This window comes from Podarcis muralis, chromosome 13 (genome assembly GCF_964188315.1).
Source record: "Podarcis muralis chromosome 13, rPodMur119.hap1.1, whole genome shotgun sequence".
Lineage (NCBI taxonomy): Eukaryota > Metazoa > Chordata > Lepidosauria > Squamata > Lacertidae > Podarcis > Podarcis muralis.
Genome location: NC_135667.1, coordinates 39823576 through 39842842, shown reverse-complemented (window position 1 = coordinate 39842842; position 19267 = coordinate 39823576). Strand labels below are relative to the sequence as shown.

General features: G+C 44.0%; 1 protein-coding gene across 4 annotated transcripts in view; it reads left to right on the top strand.

Annotated features, from left to right (window-relative positions):
• ZNF385C (zinc finger protein 385C) overlaps window positions 1-19267 on the top strand; it is a 167941-nt gene that overhangs the window by 52288 nt on the left and 96386 nt on the right. For all 4 annotated transcript variants that reach the window (XM_028702407.2, XM_077917438.1, XM_028702406.2 and 1 more), the window contains exon 2: window positions 9813-10067. In XM_028702407.2, coding sequence (XP_028558240.2) covers window positions 9815-10067 — 253 coding nt within the window. In that variant the 5' untranslated portion in view covers window positions 9813-9814. The remainder of the gene's footprint in view (window positions 1-9812; window positions 10068-19267) is intronic.

Below are 19267 nucleotides of genomic sequence, written 5' to 3'. Positions count from 1 at the left end.
AATACAAGCCAAATTGCACAAGGAAAGCTTGCAGGACAAACAAGGAGCCAAGCTAGATAGGACACTGGAGATCTGAGACTGAAGATCTCATGGTGAGGAAATTGCACCGAAAAAGTGTGGGATGAACTCACGATTAACGGAAAGCTGTGTAAACACTCAGGAAGCAAATCAGGATCAACGCTCATGGTCACATAGCCACCTTGTAAACAAATTGGAATGAATGCTCAGGGAGGAAAAATGAGACACAGTCTGACTTTGTGCAAGCAAAATAAGCTGAATAAACAGGTCATCTGCGGGAGCCCTTAAACCACAGAGGCAGATGTAAACACTGGAAGCCTGTTCTGCTTTGCATCACTGAAGACTTAGAACTTACTGTTGGGGGCGGAGAAGCTGCAAGTCTCAGGTTGCTGATTTTTGTGTGTGCCAAAGACCAGTATCTACATGGGAAGGTGCAATTGCATAATATTTTCAATAATATTTAGGGAGAAGGCTGAATGAATTGGCCTCCCCTCCCACCTGGTAAATAAAACCTTATAGGCATACACTAAATGGTTAAGGAGTTGTCCAAGGTTCTAAAAATACAGCCTCCTTGGGCTACCAAGAATTACTCTCCATAACTTTCCCCTTAAAAGTGTGTGTTGGTGTCCCCGAGAGAGTCTCCCCTCCCTTATCTACTTGAGCCCTGTCTATAAACCAGACCCGTTTCAGATTTATTTGTGCCATTCTGAATTCTCGCTAGCATTTGTCACTGCCATGCACCTGCTCCACCTTTTCCGCTTTATTTTTTTTTCCTTTTGCGGCATTGTGTTTTATGGCATTATTAAGATTTAAAATAGAAAAAAGACCCCGGGTTATGGACTGTATTACGAGAGCTATAAAACTGACCTCAGGGGATTATAAATGAGGTGGCGAGCCTCTCTTCCTGACAGCTTGCTTACTGTTTTCAGATTTACTGTCAACCCAACGTGGTTTGGGAGTTGTAATTCCTACAACTGGCCTGTTGTTCAATGGGAGTGTGTGTTTAAAGTTAGTTGTAGCTAGAGAGCAAGAAAGGAGTGAATTATCCACTGTAGCAGAGAGCTTGGAAGGAAGAAACCAGTTCTGATTGTGCAGATAAAATATAACTGAATGGCATTCTACAGGATGTGTTGCTAGTGTGTGAAAACAGTCCAGATCCAAGGATCCTCAGGTATGCACCTCCAGATGGTGGAGATGACAGGTGCCATCTTGGCACCCAGGCATCTATCTTCACTTGGTCGCAAGTGGCCGATAACAAAGTGCAAAATTCGCCTGGCGAAGTTCGAACACTGCATCTATCCCCCACCCCAGTTTATACAGTGGGACCTCGGGTTACATATGCTTCAGGTTACATAACGCTTCAGGTTACAGACTCCGCTAACCCAGAAATAGTACCTCAGGTTAAGAACGTTGCTTCAGGATGAGAACAGAAATTGTGTGGTGGCAGCAGGAGGCCCCATTAGCTAAAGTGATACCTCAGGTTAAGAACAGTTTCAGGTTAAGAATGGACCTCCGGAACGAATTAAGTACTTAACCCGAGGTACCACTGTAATGAAAAGACATATATCATATGTATCATATATCAGGCATGCAGCTCATTAATATTGTTTCATATATTTCAGGGCTTCCATCCTAGCGCTGAACAAACTTACAGGGCTAAGCCTCATTGTAGCATAACACAAAAACTCTGTACTGTGGAGTGTTTCTGTCCAGTGTTCCAGTTAACCAGCCATGCCACTTACAGGACACTCCATTCCAGTCCTCGTCCCACCCAGTTTTCCATCCTTTATCAATAGTCTGTCAGCTTTCCCTGCCCAGTGAGCGCACTTGATCCTCATTCATCTGCTTCAGGGGTTCTCCCCCTTAGGATATTCTTTTCTAAAGATTATTTGTACTTCTGCAAGCCCATACTCATCTCTTCCCCATTACCAAAATTGTATTTTATAGGATTTTTTAAAATTACACAGCAAAAAACCCAAAAAAACCTACTCTGGAGTAATACAGACAAAATTTGTACACACAGTACATATTTGGCCTGTAACGCAAATATTGTAGCAAAGAAAAGTTAAGGAGAACCTAAGGCTGACTTTGTGATCCATACTCACCTCTGAACTTCAGAAACGGAGCGAAAAAGTATTGGCTGTGCAAAATGAGATGCTGGATATAATCTCCCCTGGACTTTAAGATCTTACATTGAAACTCCCTTGAACTTTGTGATCTCCCTTGAACTTTAAGCTCTTACACTGAAAATTGGTATGCACGTTCATGACACAATTCTGCATTCAAAGTTTGAAGGCTGGCCTGATCTGTGGGACTGTTTTTAAGGGAGTGGCAGGAAATATATATTCATTGCAGGCCCGTGTAAACTGTTCATCTTGAAGAAATGACAAGGCTTCCCAGCTGGAAAGTCAGATAGAAAAGAACCCAATCAAACAGCAAACCAGGAAATATAATTTTGTGTGCGTGTTGTTTGGTTTCTATGGAAGCCGCCCAGAGTGGCTGGGGAGGCCCAGCCAGATGGGTGGGGTATAAATAAATTATTGTTGTTGTTGTTGTTGTTGTTGTTGAGGGGGTATAACAGCGGATAGCTCAACCTCATTATGAAGTGATGCCTCTTCAACTATGTGATTTACCTGTCTGTTAGGCTGGGGAAATGGGAGACAAATACCCGAGCATGTTCAGATGCTTGGGTAAAAGGGAGCAGTGTTTTCCAGAGGCTTAGCACTTGGCAAAGTCACATAAAAGTGCAGAGTGAATATCGCAGGCTTGGTATCATGTTGCATTTTGTTTGTGTTGGGGTGAGAATTGGCTCTCTGTGCTTACACTTTTTCCTGCCGTGGTCCAAGCAGCCCTTGCTTGGAAGTAGGGGTGCTTGAAAAGGTATTAAATGCAAAGTGCTTTTTTGAGTTGTCCCGGAGTGTGACTTCTGACCTTCTTTTATTTCAAAGAGATTTAGACATCTGTCAAGGATCTCTTGCCATCCATCATCCACATCCAGTGTCCCTTTTCCTCCTTCTCTCTCTCTCTCTCTCTCTCTCTCTCTCTCTCTCTCTCTCTCTCTCCCCAACCCCCTCCCCCTCACATTGCTGCTTGTTCTGACAGCTGCTGCTGGAAGATCTTCCTTTTTTATTTTAAAACCCGGGCCACTTAAGGTCTTGTTAGGGGACAGAAGTTTGTCTGCTGTAGCTGAGGATTTAAAAAGAAGAAAGAAACTTGCCTAAAGCATCCTGGCTGCCGTAGGCTTCTGCTCTGGAATGCAGTGAAGCAGTCGTAAAGAGTGCGGCTGTAAGCGAGCCATGTGCAGAGTGATTTGCCCTAACCACTAAGCAACCGCAATAGCTGGGTGTAGCTACAGATGGGTGTAGCTCGTCTTTCATAGAATCATAAAGATCATAGAGTTGGAAGGAATCTGAGAATCATCTCGTCTAACCCCCTACGATGCAGGAATATCCAGCTGCCCCTTAGGGGGATCGAACCTGCAACCTTGCCATTACCAGCACCACACTCTAACCAACTGAACTATCTGACTTGGTCATAGCGTAGCTTCCAAGAAGCCTCGAGTCCCAGTATTGGACCTCAGAGCTGCTTGCTGTGACCTCACAGTTAAATTGCATTTCTTGTTCCTTTGTTTATCTTTCCATGGCTACATAGGCAAGGGTGAATTTGCCCTGCTATGTATTCTGTGTATTTCACAAATTCCCAAATTGGAGGCTGACACTGGAAATATGGTCCAGGGCTGAGCCCCGCTTGAGGTTCAGTCTCAAATTATACATGACATTAATCACATGCCATTGTTCTCTGACATATTATTTTCATATCTCAAGAAGCAGACACAGGTATCATTTCCCTATGGACCAAATGCGTCTCGGGGAGGAGTCTGTTCAGAGGAGAAAAATGGACAGAGAGAAAAGGGCCAAGATGTACTGGTCATCGGCTGGAGACTGCAGTATGGGCAGTTGCTTTAGAAAAGGACATACAGTCGTACCTTGGATCCCAAACGCCTTGCAAGTCGAACGTTTTGGCTCCCAAATGCCGCAAACCAAGAAGTGAGTGTTCGGGTTTGCGAACGTTCTTTGGAACCCAAACTTCCAATGCAACTTCCACAGCTTCTGATTGGCTGCAGGAGCTTCCTGCAGCCAATCAGAAGCCACACATTGGTTTCTGAACGTTTTGGAAGTCAAATGGACTTCTGGAACGGATTCCGTTTGACTTCCGAGGTACCACTGTATGTGTATGTGTGTGTGGTTAATATTATATACAGTTCAAGGACATAGAGTTGTGTATGTATGTTTAATTCTAAGATACAGAGATGGTACTTCTAAAATTGCACAAGCCTTGCAATGATGAGAAGCTCTCCTCCTAAACCCATTGGCAAGACTCAATTTGTGGGCAAATCTCTTCCAATCAGTTGTCCCACAGAAAAAGTTTGTTGGAATGAGTGGCTGTGTACACACAATACATTTAAAGCATATTTCATCCCCCCCAATCCTCGGATCTGTAGTTTGTTAATGGTGCAGGAAATTATAACTCTGTGGGGGATAAACTACAGTTCCCAGGATTCCCAGGGGAGGACGTGTGCTTTAAATCATAGTATGTATGCACACAGCGCCTGGTTTTCCTTCAGAGTATTATGCGAGGCACATACAAGGCAATGTAGCTCTAGAGAATGACTAATGCCATGGTAATTATCACACCTAGAGTTCTCGTTATTAATTCTGTTCATCTGTTTGGGGAGAATGGCAGATTGCTGAATTGCAGTGCCTAATATTCCAGGAGGGACAAATGGGCACCGGAGAGATTAAGTGAATGAGATGAGCACATCCACAATATTTAATGGTTATTTAAAACTCTGTAACTGGAGCTGTGATGGTGGGCCAAGCTAATTTGAGTGGCCGTGTATCCTTTTTTTAGAGAGCAGTGGCCTTTTGAAAGTATTTTGTCCAGATAACTTTCCAATTTTAATTTCTGCCAATATTAAAAATAACCTGGTCACCTGTGGGAAAGCAGTTAATGAAATATAGCCACCGGAAACTCAGTAGCACACCATAGCACATCTGGGTCAGAGGTCGTGTGAGACTTTGGCAGGGTGCAAGAGCTTGCTGGTGTACCTTGAGTCTTGGAGCCCGTATTCAGATTTAACCTGTTCAGCACAGTTTTAACCAGTGCTGAATCTATTCCTATATTACTTTCCCCACAAATTTCACTAGTGTCATAAAGTCTCATAGAAATCGATCATGCTATTTGCTTGTTTTAAACTCCTGCGCCATCTCATCTCAGAGATCTCAGAAACATCACTGCCGCATCCTCTTCATATAATTGTATTATTATTATTATTATTATTATTATTATTAATGATTCAGTTTTATACATTTCAATAATTATACAATCATTTTAACATTTTGAAACTCGACTTCCTACCTCCTCTTTCTGCTGTTCCTTAAATTAATTTTTTTTTATTTTCTGCATATTCCGAATTAACTTAATTTACTCATTTATTCATCTACTTTAAATATATACTCTTATAAAACTGCAGGTTATTGCAGTAATCCTGCCAATGCTCTTATCTGTTTACAATTGGCTTGTAAATATTCAATAAGCCATTTCCATTATTTTATAAAAAGTTTGTTATCTTGATTTCTTATTCTTTGATTCCTTATTCTTCCAGTAAGTTTTGCCATTTCATATTCCATAAGTTTTTGTATCCATTCTTCTTTCGCTGGGACTTCTTCTTTCCATTTTGGGGCAAGTAACATTCTTGCCGCTGTAGTGAATAAATTTCTATACAGTTGGGGTAGTTCTGTCCCTATAATTCCCAAAAGGAAGGCTTCTAGGTTTTCCCCCCAAACATTATTTTAAACATATTTTTCAATTCATTATATATCATTTCCCAGTAAGCTTTAACCTTACTACATGACTACCACATATGATAAAAAGAACCTTCTTTCTCTTTACATATCCAACACTTCATATAATTGTAGAATTGTAGAGTTGGAAGTGATCCTGCCGGTCATCTAGGCCAAACCCATGCAATCCAGGGATCTCAACTAAAGCATGTATAACAGAAGACCATCCAACCTCTGCTTAAAAACCTTCAATGAAGGAGAGTCCACTACTTTCCAAGGGAGTCCGTTCCACTGTCAAACAGCTCTTACAGCCAGAAAGTTCTTCCTGATGTTTAGTCAGAATCCCCTTTCTTGTAACTTGAAGCCATTGGTTCGGATCCTACCCTGCGGAGCAGGAGAACAGAAGCTTGCTTCCTCTTCCATGTGACAGCCCTTAAGATATTTGAAGGTGGCTATCATATCTCCTCTCAGTCTCCTCTTATCCAGGCTAAACATTCCCAACTCCCTCAACTGTTCCTCATAAGGCTCAAAGTCAAAATGTTTATTCGGCTTTACGCCCATCATGAAACACAACACAACAAAACAAAACAAATCAAAACAAATCAAATCAAATAAAACAGCGGACTCGTACAAGCCACAAGTAGTATAACACAGTTCTCAACTCAGAAGGACAGATATTAACCATTCATAGAAAAGTTTAAGATTAAGATTAAAAAAATTTTAGGCACTACACTAAAATCAATATCTGAAGTAATTATAGAAAATTCTTATAACTATCAATAATCAGCTAACATTCCATTCCGTCTCTTGTACGAGAGGACGGCTGTTAGGAATTTAGCAACCTGGAGGGTAATATAAGGATCCACATCTTGAAGAACCCAGGCAAGCTGTAGGTCTACTGGTTTGACAGCCGTAGGCTGGATTATGGAGTTTAGTATACTAGCACGGGCTGAACTGTACAAAGGGCAGATAAACATAACATGATGTAGAGATTCAGATGTTTTCATTTCACACGCACACATTGGAGGGACTTGGCCCTTAGTGAATCTATGTCTCAGCACGTTTGTTGAAAAGACATTAAACCTAGCTCTAATGAAGGCATATCGGTGAGACACGGCCATAAGCGATGTTAAGTAGGACGGAGCGCGGTAGATAGGGGTTATGCCGAAATTTAACGGCAAGCAGACTCCACCACCAGCTACGAAATTTTGGTATAGCTCCACATCATCCAGCCTTTGATTTATACACCTTTTTGCCACATTTAGATCCAGTTTGAGCAATTCAGTGGGCGAGATCTCATAGGACAGCAATTTGGCATGGATTTTTCCTGACCACAAATTGGTGAAGTCATCTCGCCACATGCATTGAATGAGATAGTGGTTTGGGAGTTTATGCCATAGGGATATCCAATAAATCAAAACTCTCCTCCATATAACTAACTCCACTGAGGGGATCTTCATTTCTCATAAGGCTTGGTTTCCAGACCCTTCATCTTGGTTGCCCTCCTCTGCACATGTTCCAGGCTGTCAGCATCCCACATGATGTTCTGCTGCGCACCTGCTCTCAGCTTGTGGCACCCCATGGTGCGGATGTTATAGGACATTCTGTGAGAAGGTCGTGGATCAGCATTCCTATTTTGGGGCAGTCTGCATGCTCCCAGGGTGTGAAGTTCAGCTGGAGTTGTCGTATTTGTGGGAGTCTGCACTCCGTGATCCCAGAAATACACGTAAATAACATTTAAAAGACATCTCCCTCAAAAAAATCCTGGGAACTGTGGTTTAAGTGTGCTGGGAATTGTAACTCTGTGCCTAGGATTCTTTGACAGGAGGGCATTGCTTTAAATCATGGGTAGGCAAACTAAGGCCCAGTCGCCTTCTAAATCCAGCCTGCGTATGGTCCAGGAATCAGCGTGTTTTTACATGAGTAGAATGTGTGCTTTTATTTAAAATGCATCTCTGGGTTATTTGTGGGGCATAGGAATCCGTTCATTCCCTCCCCCCAAAAAAACATAGTCCGGCCCCCCACAAGGTCTGAGGGACAGTGGACCGGCCCCCTGCTGAAAAAGTTTGCTGACCCCTGCTTTAAATGTATGGTGTGTAGGCAGATCTTCAGTAATGGGCATGGGAGGTACAGGATTTTTGTTGGGGGGAGAGACAAAATGTTGTTGAGCTTTTGGGGGGAGATCTTCAAAAAAAGTTGAATCTCCCTAAGCTAAAAAAAGGTAAAGGGCCCCTTTACGGTTAAGTCCAGTCAAAGGCGACAATGAGGTTGCAGCGTTCATCTTACTTTCAGGCTGAGGGAGCCGGCGTTTGTCCACAGACAGCTTTCTGGGTCATGTAGCCAGCATCCCACCCTCTAATCCCAAACTGGTTTCAGTAACCGCATGCTGTGTGGCAGAGTGGCACTATTGAATTCTGCTTTCCAACAAAATTCCACTAAGCAGCCAGTTCCACCCAGTTGATTATTTGTTCAGTGTTAGTCCTGAGCTTGCTGCCGTATAATGTATGGAACAGAGTTTAGTTTGAAGAGGAATCAGGGAAAAGATCAGTATTATTTTTAAATATTTATTGTTTATTACAGGGGTTCCCAAACTGGTTTGTGGGCCACCAGTGGCCCTCAAGCTTTATTCAGCTGGTACATGGCCTGCCTACCTGTGGATTTGTGTTTGAAGACAGGAGATGGCACATCCTTCGCAATAACTGTTGATTGTATTTTTATTTCTTCTTTTATTTATTGTATTTTATTGTCTTATGGGATGCAAATTTTAATACAACGAATACAATATATAAGAAATAAACGAAGCAATAAAAATGTTAGAATTGCTACAACAGGAAAAAAAATAGTTACACAAGGCAAAGAGCCTTAGCGATTTTCAGGTTCGGGGGGGGGGGGTGTAGTTTGGAAACCACTTAAATCTTATATTTGTTCCTCACTTTCTACGTCTCAAAGGGAACCTACAGAACATTTTACAATGTAAAATATGAAATACCATCAAATAAATATGAAATAAAACATAAAAATATGAAGAGTGTTTAGCAACAAGAATAAAATGGGCGAGTCCTATGATCATTCCTGCCTTCTATATTCAGTCATGATCCATTGAAGGCACAATACAAATAATACTTAGCGTTTATATGGTACATTTAAAGGCTTTTTAAGGCTGTTTGCATAATTGCAGTGATTTTTAGAGCACTCTTGTAAGGCGGGCAACTTCTGTCTTCGTATTTCAACTGGGAGGGGCAGTGGTGGGATTAGAACCGATGCTCAGGTCCTGTTTGTTACCAGGTTGTTTCAGCCACATTCCTTTGCTGATTTGCTATTCCTCTAAGCAAGCGTGAGCTCCCTTCTGGAGATAATCGCCTTGCAATTGTTTTGTATTGTCACATACTGTGGAATGAAAGAGGAGTAACTTTCTCTTTCCGCGTGCATCGCTAAAACCTCTGAATTGCCCTTTGAACACATCCAGGAAGCCAAAGTGGGTCTGTTTCAAACTCACTTAACCCTGGAATGACACTGTGTAAATTCGTGCTTTAGATTTGGAGTTGCCAAGGAACGGGTCGTTGCAGAGTTAGATGATCTGATGTCTCCAGTGATTTCCCCTCCAGAGAAAAATAGACCTGTAAAGGCTGCCTCGAAGTTCCACCATGTAGCAAAGAGGGAGCGCTGAGGTCGAGACCAGTGAAATAAAGATGCTGTAATGCTTGCAGTTCTACCTAACAGTGATTTCAGCTGAATTAAGCTGTATTATAGGCAAAAGAGAAGGCAGTTGACTCCATCTAGAGGATGTTTGTATGTACTGCTTGTTGGTTTTGTAGCTAGATCACCAGCACAGATGGATGGGGAAGACTGAAGCTGTTATGGTGACTTTTGCTCCCCAAATCCACTGCGTGTGTCTCATCAGGCAGATTCTGGTACCTATTTTAATTCTTTTTCTCCTTCCCGTCCCCACAGGGATGAAGCGGCCCCTGAGCCCACCCCACTCCCCAGGGAGGAGCAGCATCTTTGGGACCCTCACAGAGAGCTCTGGTATAGGGTGCGCACCAGAGCAGCGCACAAAAAGGGAGAAGAAGCACCCATCGTTCACGCTCTGTGAGGTGTGCAATATCCAGCTCAATTCAGCAGTACAGGCCCAGATCCACTACAATGGCAAGTCTCACCAGAAGCGCCTCAAGCAGCTCAACAAAGGCAAAGTGCTGCCACGCCAAGGTAAGGCAGCCCCCTTGGGACGCAGGTGGCGCTGTGGTCTAAACCACTGAGCCTCTTGGGCTTGCCGATCAGAAGGTCAGCGGTTCGATTCCCTGTGACTGAGTGAGCTCCCATTGCTTTGTCCCAGCTCATGCCAACCTAGCAGTTCGAAAGCACACCAGTGCAAGTAGATAAATAGGTACCATTGTGGTGGGAAGGTAAACGGCGTTTCTGTGTGCTCTGGCACTCGTCACGATCTTCCGTGCGCCAGAAGCGGTTTAGCCATGCTGGCCACATGACGCGGAAAGCTGTCTGTGGACAAACGCCGGCTCCCTCGGCCTGAAAGTGAGATGAGCGCTGCAACCCCATAGTCGCCTTTGACTGGACTTAACCGTCACGGGGTCCTTTACCTTTTTACCTTTACTTAAGGCACCCCCCCCCCCGTCTATACACGCATCCTCGGGAAGTGAGATAGAGAGTCTGAACTGTGATTGTCATTGAAAACACTGCCACAACCGCAGTATTTCCTTAAGGGCAACCCCTGTGAAGGGCAATCTGTATGATAACAGGTGTCTCCCTCGACCCATATGACAGTAGTTATCACCCTCTGCTGCCCAAATATCTCTTATTGTCTTGGTGCGCCTTAGGCAGGACCGGCCTGGGGTAGGCCTCAAAACGCGGCTCTCCCTGCCAAGGAAAAAGGGGTCAGGGAAGATCTATATCAGGAACAAGGGAGCAGGAAAAGAAAGATCAACATCAGGATCTCCTGCTCTGGGTGGACCCTGCCGCCTGAGGCGGTCGCTTCGCCTTGCCTCGTGGATGGGCCGGCACTACCCTTATTCCTGGAACACCCTCCCAGAATACCAATGTGGTACCATTTCCTTTTCATTTCCCATCTCAAAAGTCACCTTTTCCACTGGCTTAACCCATTATGTTCTCATCCTCTGCCTGAAACTGAGGAGCCTTCTGCTAATTTGGGGTAAGTTCCAGTAACATACCTGCAAATTCGGGTTGCAAAATTATAGCTGATTTGGGAGGTCTTGTGAAACAAACTTGCTTTCCCCACAGGTCAGACTTTTCATAATAAGAAAAGCAAAGAGAAAATGCCCTGGAGAGTGTGGGATAACACTTGATTTTAGCGTGACGGTCAGCTAACCTCCCCGCAAACATATTGGAACGTTAATTAAATACCCTAAGAAATTAGGATTAATGCTCAATAAACAGGTCATTTGGAAGTACCCCAAGCCTAACAAAAGTGGATTTATAGTATTTCCCCTCTTTGCACTCACCTCAGTCTGCCTCCCGTCCCTCTTTTACTTCCTCATGCAAAAATTTAGATTGTTTACTGCTCGGAACCTGTCTTTTTGTTAAGTCATTAGTAGATTAATCAGTGATGAAAATGGCAAATCTTTTTGAGCCTACTTTGGCTTTCAAGGATCATTAGGAGAAACACAATTTTAAAATGATGGCCTTTCTTTCTCATTAGTCATTTTTGATCATTAAATTTTAAATTATCTCACACTTTGTATTAACTTTGATATCTTAGGAGGGCACCTGTTTTGAAATATTGGTAATATTGCAAACTGTATTTGAATGTGACAGATAAATTGGTTAAAGGGCTGATGACTTGTCAACTTTTTTAAAAAATCAATTCAACTGCCCTGAATATGGGATATATATGACTGTCCAATTTAAAGAAATAAGTATAGAATGAGTGTGCTAAGAGATGACGTTAACGTCTTCTGTAAACCAAATACTGCCTAATCTAACTGTGTGGCTTCCACATCCTTCTCCCATGAAAAATTCCACCTTCTTTTCCAGTGTGGTGTAGTGGTTAAGAGCGGTAGTCTCGTAATCTGGGGAACGGGGTTCGAGTCTCTGCTCCTCCACAGGCAGCTGCTGGGTGACCTTGGGCCAGTCACACTTCTGTGAAGTCTCTCAGCCCCACTCACCTCACAGAGTGTTTGTTGTGGGGGAGGAAGGGAAAGGAGAATGTTAGCCGCTTTGAGACTCCTTAAAGGGAGTGAAAGGCGGGGTATCAAATCCAAACTCTTCTTCTACTCTTCTTCTTCTTGTTGCAATCCATATTTACTGTTGTGTCTTCATCTTTATTTTTTTGGTAAACATAGCTTAACTCAGACTTCAGTTTGCAAGTTATTTCTAGTCATGACTGCTAACATTGGTTCAGAAATAATGCTAACTATGATTGGCTTGGGAAAATGAACAAGAAGAAGAGGAGGCTCCTGAGCAAGGGAAGAGTGTTTGCTAGCCGGTGGACTGCTCCTGATCTAATCATAGTTAGAAAGTCAGGCAGCCTTGCATCTGCACTGAGCCTAAGGAAATGCCACGTAGAAAGCAAAAGAGGATTGTTTTGAAATCAAATGTATATTCTAACCAGTGTAGGTTTTACATTTAAATTGTGCACATGGGAAACACAAAAGCTGTCTTAAGAATTGCTTGTGATGATGGAGTGCTGGGTTTTGGTTTCTCTCCGTTGCATACAATCTATGGTTCACTTTAGTCATAGACATCCTAAGGCTGCTGCAAATCCCATTGGACTTACTTCTGAGTAGACACGTGGAGTGAACTATGCATTATGCCCCTTTGAATGGAACATGTGGTTGCATGGAGCCAGTTCACGGAGAAATCAAATTATAAGGAGAAAGAGGAAAAAGCAGGGGCCAGAAATGTGCTCCAAATGCTGTTGTGATCACTACCGCATCACCACCCTCGTTTGGTTTCTGGTGATGGTTTAAAAATGTCACCACCAGCCGCATTGCTACTCATCTTTGCCAACTTCTCTGAGCATGAATTTAGAAAAGGCAAAGCTGAGCTTGGGGGTAGCGTGCTTGCTTGCTTTTGCTTGGCTGGGATCTTTTTCAACAGGGGCGTCAAAAGCAGCTCATAAAAATGCTACACATTCTGCTGTGAGTTGGAGGGAATGAATACAATTTGCTGTTTATTCACCTCGGTAACTTGTAAGCAATGAGTATCACCAGGCTGCTTTCAGCTTGGGGTGGGAGGAATTTAGTAAGTGGGTCAGTGTTGCTTCTTTTGAGTAGATCCCAGTTGGAGCTTATAGGACTGCTGTTGCAGTCGACTCAGTTCTGGTGCCATTTCATTCACTGCTGTACCTGAGCACTGTTTAAATTTCATATGTTTGCATATTCCCTGCCATCTTTCCCCCTTCCTTCAATAATCCTCTCTTTCTATTTCAAACAGCAACAACCCCATATTTAGATTTATGTTCACCCGTTACAGAATTCCAACCCAAAACATCTTAAATCATTCATATTCAGTTACAGTCCTTACTATATTCTTCCTTTTACATACAGGGCTAGCATCAGAGGTAGGCACCACTGGGTACCTGCTGAGGCCCACATCTCTGCAGGGCGACTCCTGTTCACACACATCCCGGCCTCCAGGCTCCGCTGCTTTTCCTATGTGCTGTTCACTGGCCCTCTTTGTGCCTGCAATAAGTAACAAGAATGGAGAGGCAGAGCATTATCCTTCACTTCCCCTGCTCTCTCTTCCACTGGGCAGCTGAATGGGCAATGGGGACATTAGGTGCTGTGGGATAAACCACAGAGCCTAGGACTTGCCGATCAGAAGGTCGGCAGTTTGAATCCCCGTGGCGGGGTGAGCTCCCATTGCTCGGTCCCTGCTCTTGCCAACCTAGCAGTTCGAAAGCATGTCAAAGTGCAAGTAGATAAATAGGTACCGCTCCGGCGGGAAGGTAAACGGCGTTTCTGTGTGTTGCTCTGGTTCACCAGAAGCGGCTTAGTCATGCTGGCCACATGACCTGGAAGCTGTCTGTGGACAAACGCCGGCTCCCTCGGCCTATAGAGCGAGATGAGCGCGAAACCCCAGAGTCGGTCACAACTGGACCTAATGGTCAGGGGTCCCTTTACCTTTTTACTCAAAGAGGTGGTCCCATTGAGGGCCTCTTTCCCAACAGCCCTCTAGAACCTGGAGCTGGCACTGTTTATATTAATAAATAAACGACCTCTCTATTTATTTAGCTCACCTTGAACACTCCATGTGTTCCTTAACCATTCATTCATTTAATCTAATTCATTGCTCCTAGAACTGAATTTTATTAGCGTGCCAAACAATAGATTTTAACACCTTTTCCTCCTCTCTTACCTGTTCTTCATCCAGTGATTTAGTAGCTTTAATGTCCAACCCATCACTTTTGACATGTCAACCCATCACTTTTGGCACATCTTTTTCCCAATATAGAGCTCAATGAACCCCATTTTCTTAACGTTGGGCATTTTTTAAAAGGTATTCCAATCAGAACTTAGAGTCTTTGGGCCAGACTTAGTTGAACCTACCTACTCTTTGTCTGAAAAGTTCAGAAACTTCAACTGGTGCTGAATTCAGCGGCCAGATTGCTCACTGGGACAATACGGTTTGCGCATATAACACCAATCCTGGCCCGAGTGCACTGGCTGCTAATTAATTTCTGGGCCCAATTCAAAGCGCTGGTTTTGACCTATAAAGGCTTAAACTGCTCAAGACCGCAATACCTCAAGGACCGTTTCTCCTCATATGAACTGACCTGGACCCTTAAGTCATCATCCGAGGCCCTTCCTCATGCCTCCTCTGTGAGAGGTCTGGAAGGTGGCAACACGAGAGCAGGGCCTTTTCTGCAGTGGCTTCCTGCCTGTGGGATGCTCTCCATGCTCTCCAAAGGGAGAGTCATATCTTTAAGCACCAGACAAAACACTCCTCTTCTCCCAGGCCTTTGGCCAATTAAACAATCCACGGCCTTTTAAACGCGGGGGGGGGGGGGGCGGTTATTGTTTGTTACTATGGTAGGTATGTTTGTCTTTTTGATGTTTGATTGATGTTTGATGTTTGATTGAAGGGTGGTATGGAATAACAAAACAACAACAGTTCCCCATCTCAGCTCTCTGAACTGGCAGCCGCTGGCATGATCTACCTCAGGCATAGGTAGCCTTTGGCCTTCCAGATGTTTTGCCAACAACTCCCATGATCCCTAGCTAACAGGACCAGTGGTCAGGGATGATGGGAATTGTAGTCCAAAACATCTGGAGGGCCGAAGATTGCCTATGCCTGACCTACCTGTACCTGGACTGCAGCATAACATGGGAATCAGTTGCAGTAGAGAAGCTGCATTGTTGGAAACATGCATTGCAGTTTCCCACAGTTTTCCAGTATCCGGGTGAATTCTGGAGGGGGCAGCAGAGCCATACACAGCACAGCCAGACTTGCTCACCAGCATCTCTGCTTTAAGCACTTTGATATTGCGGCTATTAAAGGGATCACAGGAGCTCTTTTTTTCAGGGTATCTGAGGCTAGTTGCAGAACTTGTGGGTTGTGCATAGCTCGTTTTCTTCCCCCATTTCTAACTCAATTTGGTGGAGGGGAAAAGCATGTTCTTTATAGCAATACTTCTCAGGCTACTTTCTCTACACTATAGTGCTGATAGAATGGGTTATTGCCACATTACGTGGCAGCAGAAATTTAGACTGAATGGGAAGAAAGGCTCTCATTTTTTGTAAACGAAGACATAGTGCTTGAAGCTACTTCTATTTTGGGGGGATGCTTCCATGCTTGCCTTTTAGTCTGTAGTTACCATCTTCCTCACACTTTAGGGAGAATTTGTTAAACATAATTAGAAATCCATTGTGTTCCAGGTTTTCCTTCCTGGTTGCAGCACCAGCCTGGCCAGTGCAGATTAGAAAGAGAGTTGTTTCGTGATTATTGTGTCTTTAATTAGAAGATTCCTTCTCTAGATGGAATAATTTCTGCTGCCTCTAATTGCTTCCTGTTTAGCACAGCCCACCTAAACTAATTACTGTTTGCCACGTAATTAGTCAATTTATGTTCTCTGCAGGGAATGGATTTTAATTACTGAGTTATTGTTTTCTGTTTATTTTCTTTTGCTGTTTTCCTTGTTGTTTTCCATTTATTTTATTTTGTTGATAAATCAGGCCAATTTTTTATATAAAAAATGAACCCAATAACGAAAATCTTTCTGCTCCCAGGGAACAGGAACTGGCTATTTACAGGGCGATTAAAGGACACTTGATCACTAATACTAGTCTGCACTGATTAGAAAACAGCAAAAACAGAAGTCACAAGGAGAAAGTTTCTAATTAAAGTTGTAGGGGATCTTTGCTGTATAGAATTTGTTTACATTAGGGCAGTATCCATGAGGATTAAAGTTTTCAGATAATATAAAAAAATTCCCTCTTTTTCTGATGTTTAGGCACCTGCAAATCGCACTATGAAATTGGGCCAGCCCAATTTCTGATCCAGCCTGATTATGGATTACGGTTCTTTAATTCATAAATGGTCTTTCTGTGACTTGTTGATACAGGTGTTGCTGAGGTGCAAGGTGCCAGAATTTCAGCTTGTGTTCGTGATTTTGTCATTTCTCTCCCCATTGCTCCTCAGTCTGCCCTCCTCAATCCGTGGCCCCAAAAAGTCAACAAACATCCACAGCCACCTCAGCTTGAGCTCCCCAATCAGCCTTGCCTTGGGCCCTGTCAGTTTGCATCTGATCAAGTCCACAGTGTAACATTTGGGGGGCAGGAAGGACGTTCTCCTTAGGGCTTGTCTACACTGCCATCTATTGCAGCAATGCTTTGCAAGGCCTGAACAACCTTTATTTTGCATTTGACCATCTGCTTTTTTAAAAAAAACTGGTGCTGAATTAATCAGACCCGTTATTTATTCAGAAGCGGGTTATCTCTAGGTAACTCTTTCCCACCTCTCCCAGGCTCAAATGAGATGCTATGGAAATCATACACAACTGAAAGCAGCAGCCCTTCAACTCCTCACGACCTCTGAATTCAGTCCCCACAAAGTGTGGCGAACCAAAATATGACACCATCGCATTGCAGGCTCCCTTGCCTCCTCAGCGCTTTATTGACTGTCACTTGTGAAAGCAGGGAATGTCACATTTTTAGTAAATGCTGGGTGGGGGGTGAGAGAGGAGGAGGAGCCATGGGGCTGCCACTCTTGGTTAGTCACATGATTTCTGTAATGTCTACTTTCAATGCAAGCCAGACGTCATTATAGGGACATGCCGTTTCCACCAAGCTGTATCCCTGACCTGCATCACCCAGTAGCATCTATTAAGAGACAGTGCCTAATGCGATGTGATATTGTGCTCCGAGCTTTCCCTGCCCTTGCTCAGCTTCATTGGCTGGTGCTGGCAGGGGTCAGGGGAGCTCTGAGTGAGACGGTGTCATGTCGCACATGCATCTTTGGCTAGGACGTTACTGGGGGGGGGGTGAGAGTTGGCAGCAGCTCTGTGTCCCCAGTTCTGTGTGCTTTTGCCAGGGTGTGGCGAGGATTGCAGCTTGCTTGGCTCAGCTTAGTCCTTCCAAGGACTAAATGCCATTTCCCCACTTGGTTTGGCATCCTTATCTATACCATGGGTAGGCAAACTAAGGCCCGGGGGCTGGATCTGGCCCAATCGCCTTCTCAATCCGGCCCATGGACGGTCTGGGAATCAGCATGTTTTTACATGAGTAGAATATGTGCTTTTATTTAAAATGCAGCTCTGGGTTATTTGTGGGGCCTGCCTGGTGTTTTTACATGAGTAGAATGTGTGCTTTTGTTTAAAATCTCTGGGTTATTTGTGGGGCATTGGAATTTGTTTATTCCCCCTCCCAAAATATAGTCCGGCCCCCCACAAGGTCTGAGAGACAGTGGACTGGCCCCCTGCTGAAAAAGTTTGCTGACCCCTGACAGGTAAGTCACAACTTACGTGTATTTAATTTGCGCACATTCAGTTATATGTGCTTGGCAATTAAATAATGATAAAAAATCGAAAGCTGGGGACTTTGGCAATCCCATCCGCCATTGAACTCCATGTTTTTTGACCATGCACAATTTTGGCTTTACGTGTGATCCCTGGAAGGTTAACTCCCCCATAATTCGAGAGTTGCCTGTATTCCCTTCCCTTTTTAATTTTTCCTTGTTCGGGGATAGTGTCCTTTCTGTGATAGCCGAAGTCCGGAAGAGAACTAAGGGAAAGATCTGAACGTGCCAAATAAATCCATTTTCCTTAACTTTGGAGGAGAAAACCAATTCTTGCATTGGCTTTGCTCTGCTTAGCCCTCTCCTCCCTGCTCAGTCTCCTCCTCCTCCTCCTCCTCTGCACCAAAATAAGAGCAGGAAATTATCAGCACATGATTTTGAAAATTATTTGCTGATTTCCTGCTCTTATTTTAGTGCGGGGGGAGGAGGGGTGGCAAGCAATTTCGTTTTGCATTGTGGCAGAGGGAGAGTTTTTGGCACAAACAGCAAAGGGTACAGCTGGGCTGCAAGGGAGGCTGGGGGGGCTCATTTGCCTGAGATGGTTGAGCACATCCGTGATGATAATGCCAGCTGACAGGTTCAGCTAGATAAAGGGGGTTTTTTCGGGGGGGGGGGAGTGCAAAAAATGGGACTATGGCAGTTTTTTGTGTGAGCAGAGCTATGGATTGGAGATGGTCAAACAAAAGCCGTTGGCGAAAGTTACCTTTTCCTCCAAGGTGGGCTACCGTTGTTCCAGGGGACAGGATAGCTCTGAAAACGTGTTGGGAAATTCTCTGGTGGTGACAAGAATAAATTATGATGTCTTCCCCCCCAAAAAAGCCCCATATCAAGCCAGGGCTAGTTCAGACCATGTTACTGCCCTAGGCAAAAAAATATTGTTATCTGCTCCCTTCCTTTGCTGGTGTTTTCTTATATACGTATGGCGTGGTGGGAGGGGAAGCTGGAGAATTCTGACAAAAACTCCGATTTCTAAATCAGCTTCCGAAATCAAGGAAGCTAGCTGGCCTCTCCCTTTATTTATTTTGGGTGTTTTGAGCTTTGGACCTTTTCATAGCGAAACAGTCATTGCGCACGAGATGATTGGACTGCATTTGGTTCGATCAGAAAGTTCGAGATCTAATACTGGGGGTATGTCAAATGTTTGCCCTTGAACTTCCTCTCAAATCTCCCAGTTCTTTCCTCTTCCCCACCCCCAGTAACTAAGCCACTGCATCAGTGTCACACACACCCCACCCCTCCATATCATCCCTGTTTGAGTCATCCCAGCCAATCAGAAATCACGTAGGCATCAGAGCACCAAACCACTGATGGCAAACAAAGTTGTAGTGCTGCCTGATCCTGTTGCCAAGGGAGGTAGGCCAGTACTCTCTGTCTTGCAACGCTGTGCTACAACAACTTTTTAAGCTGCAGCTTGGCAC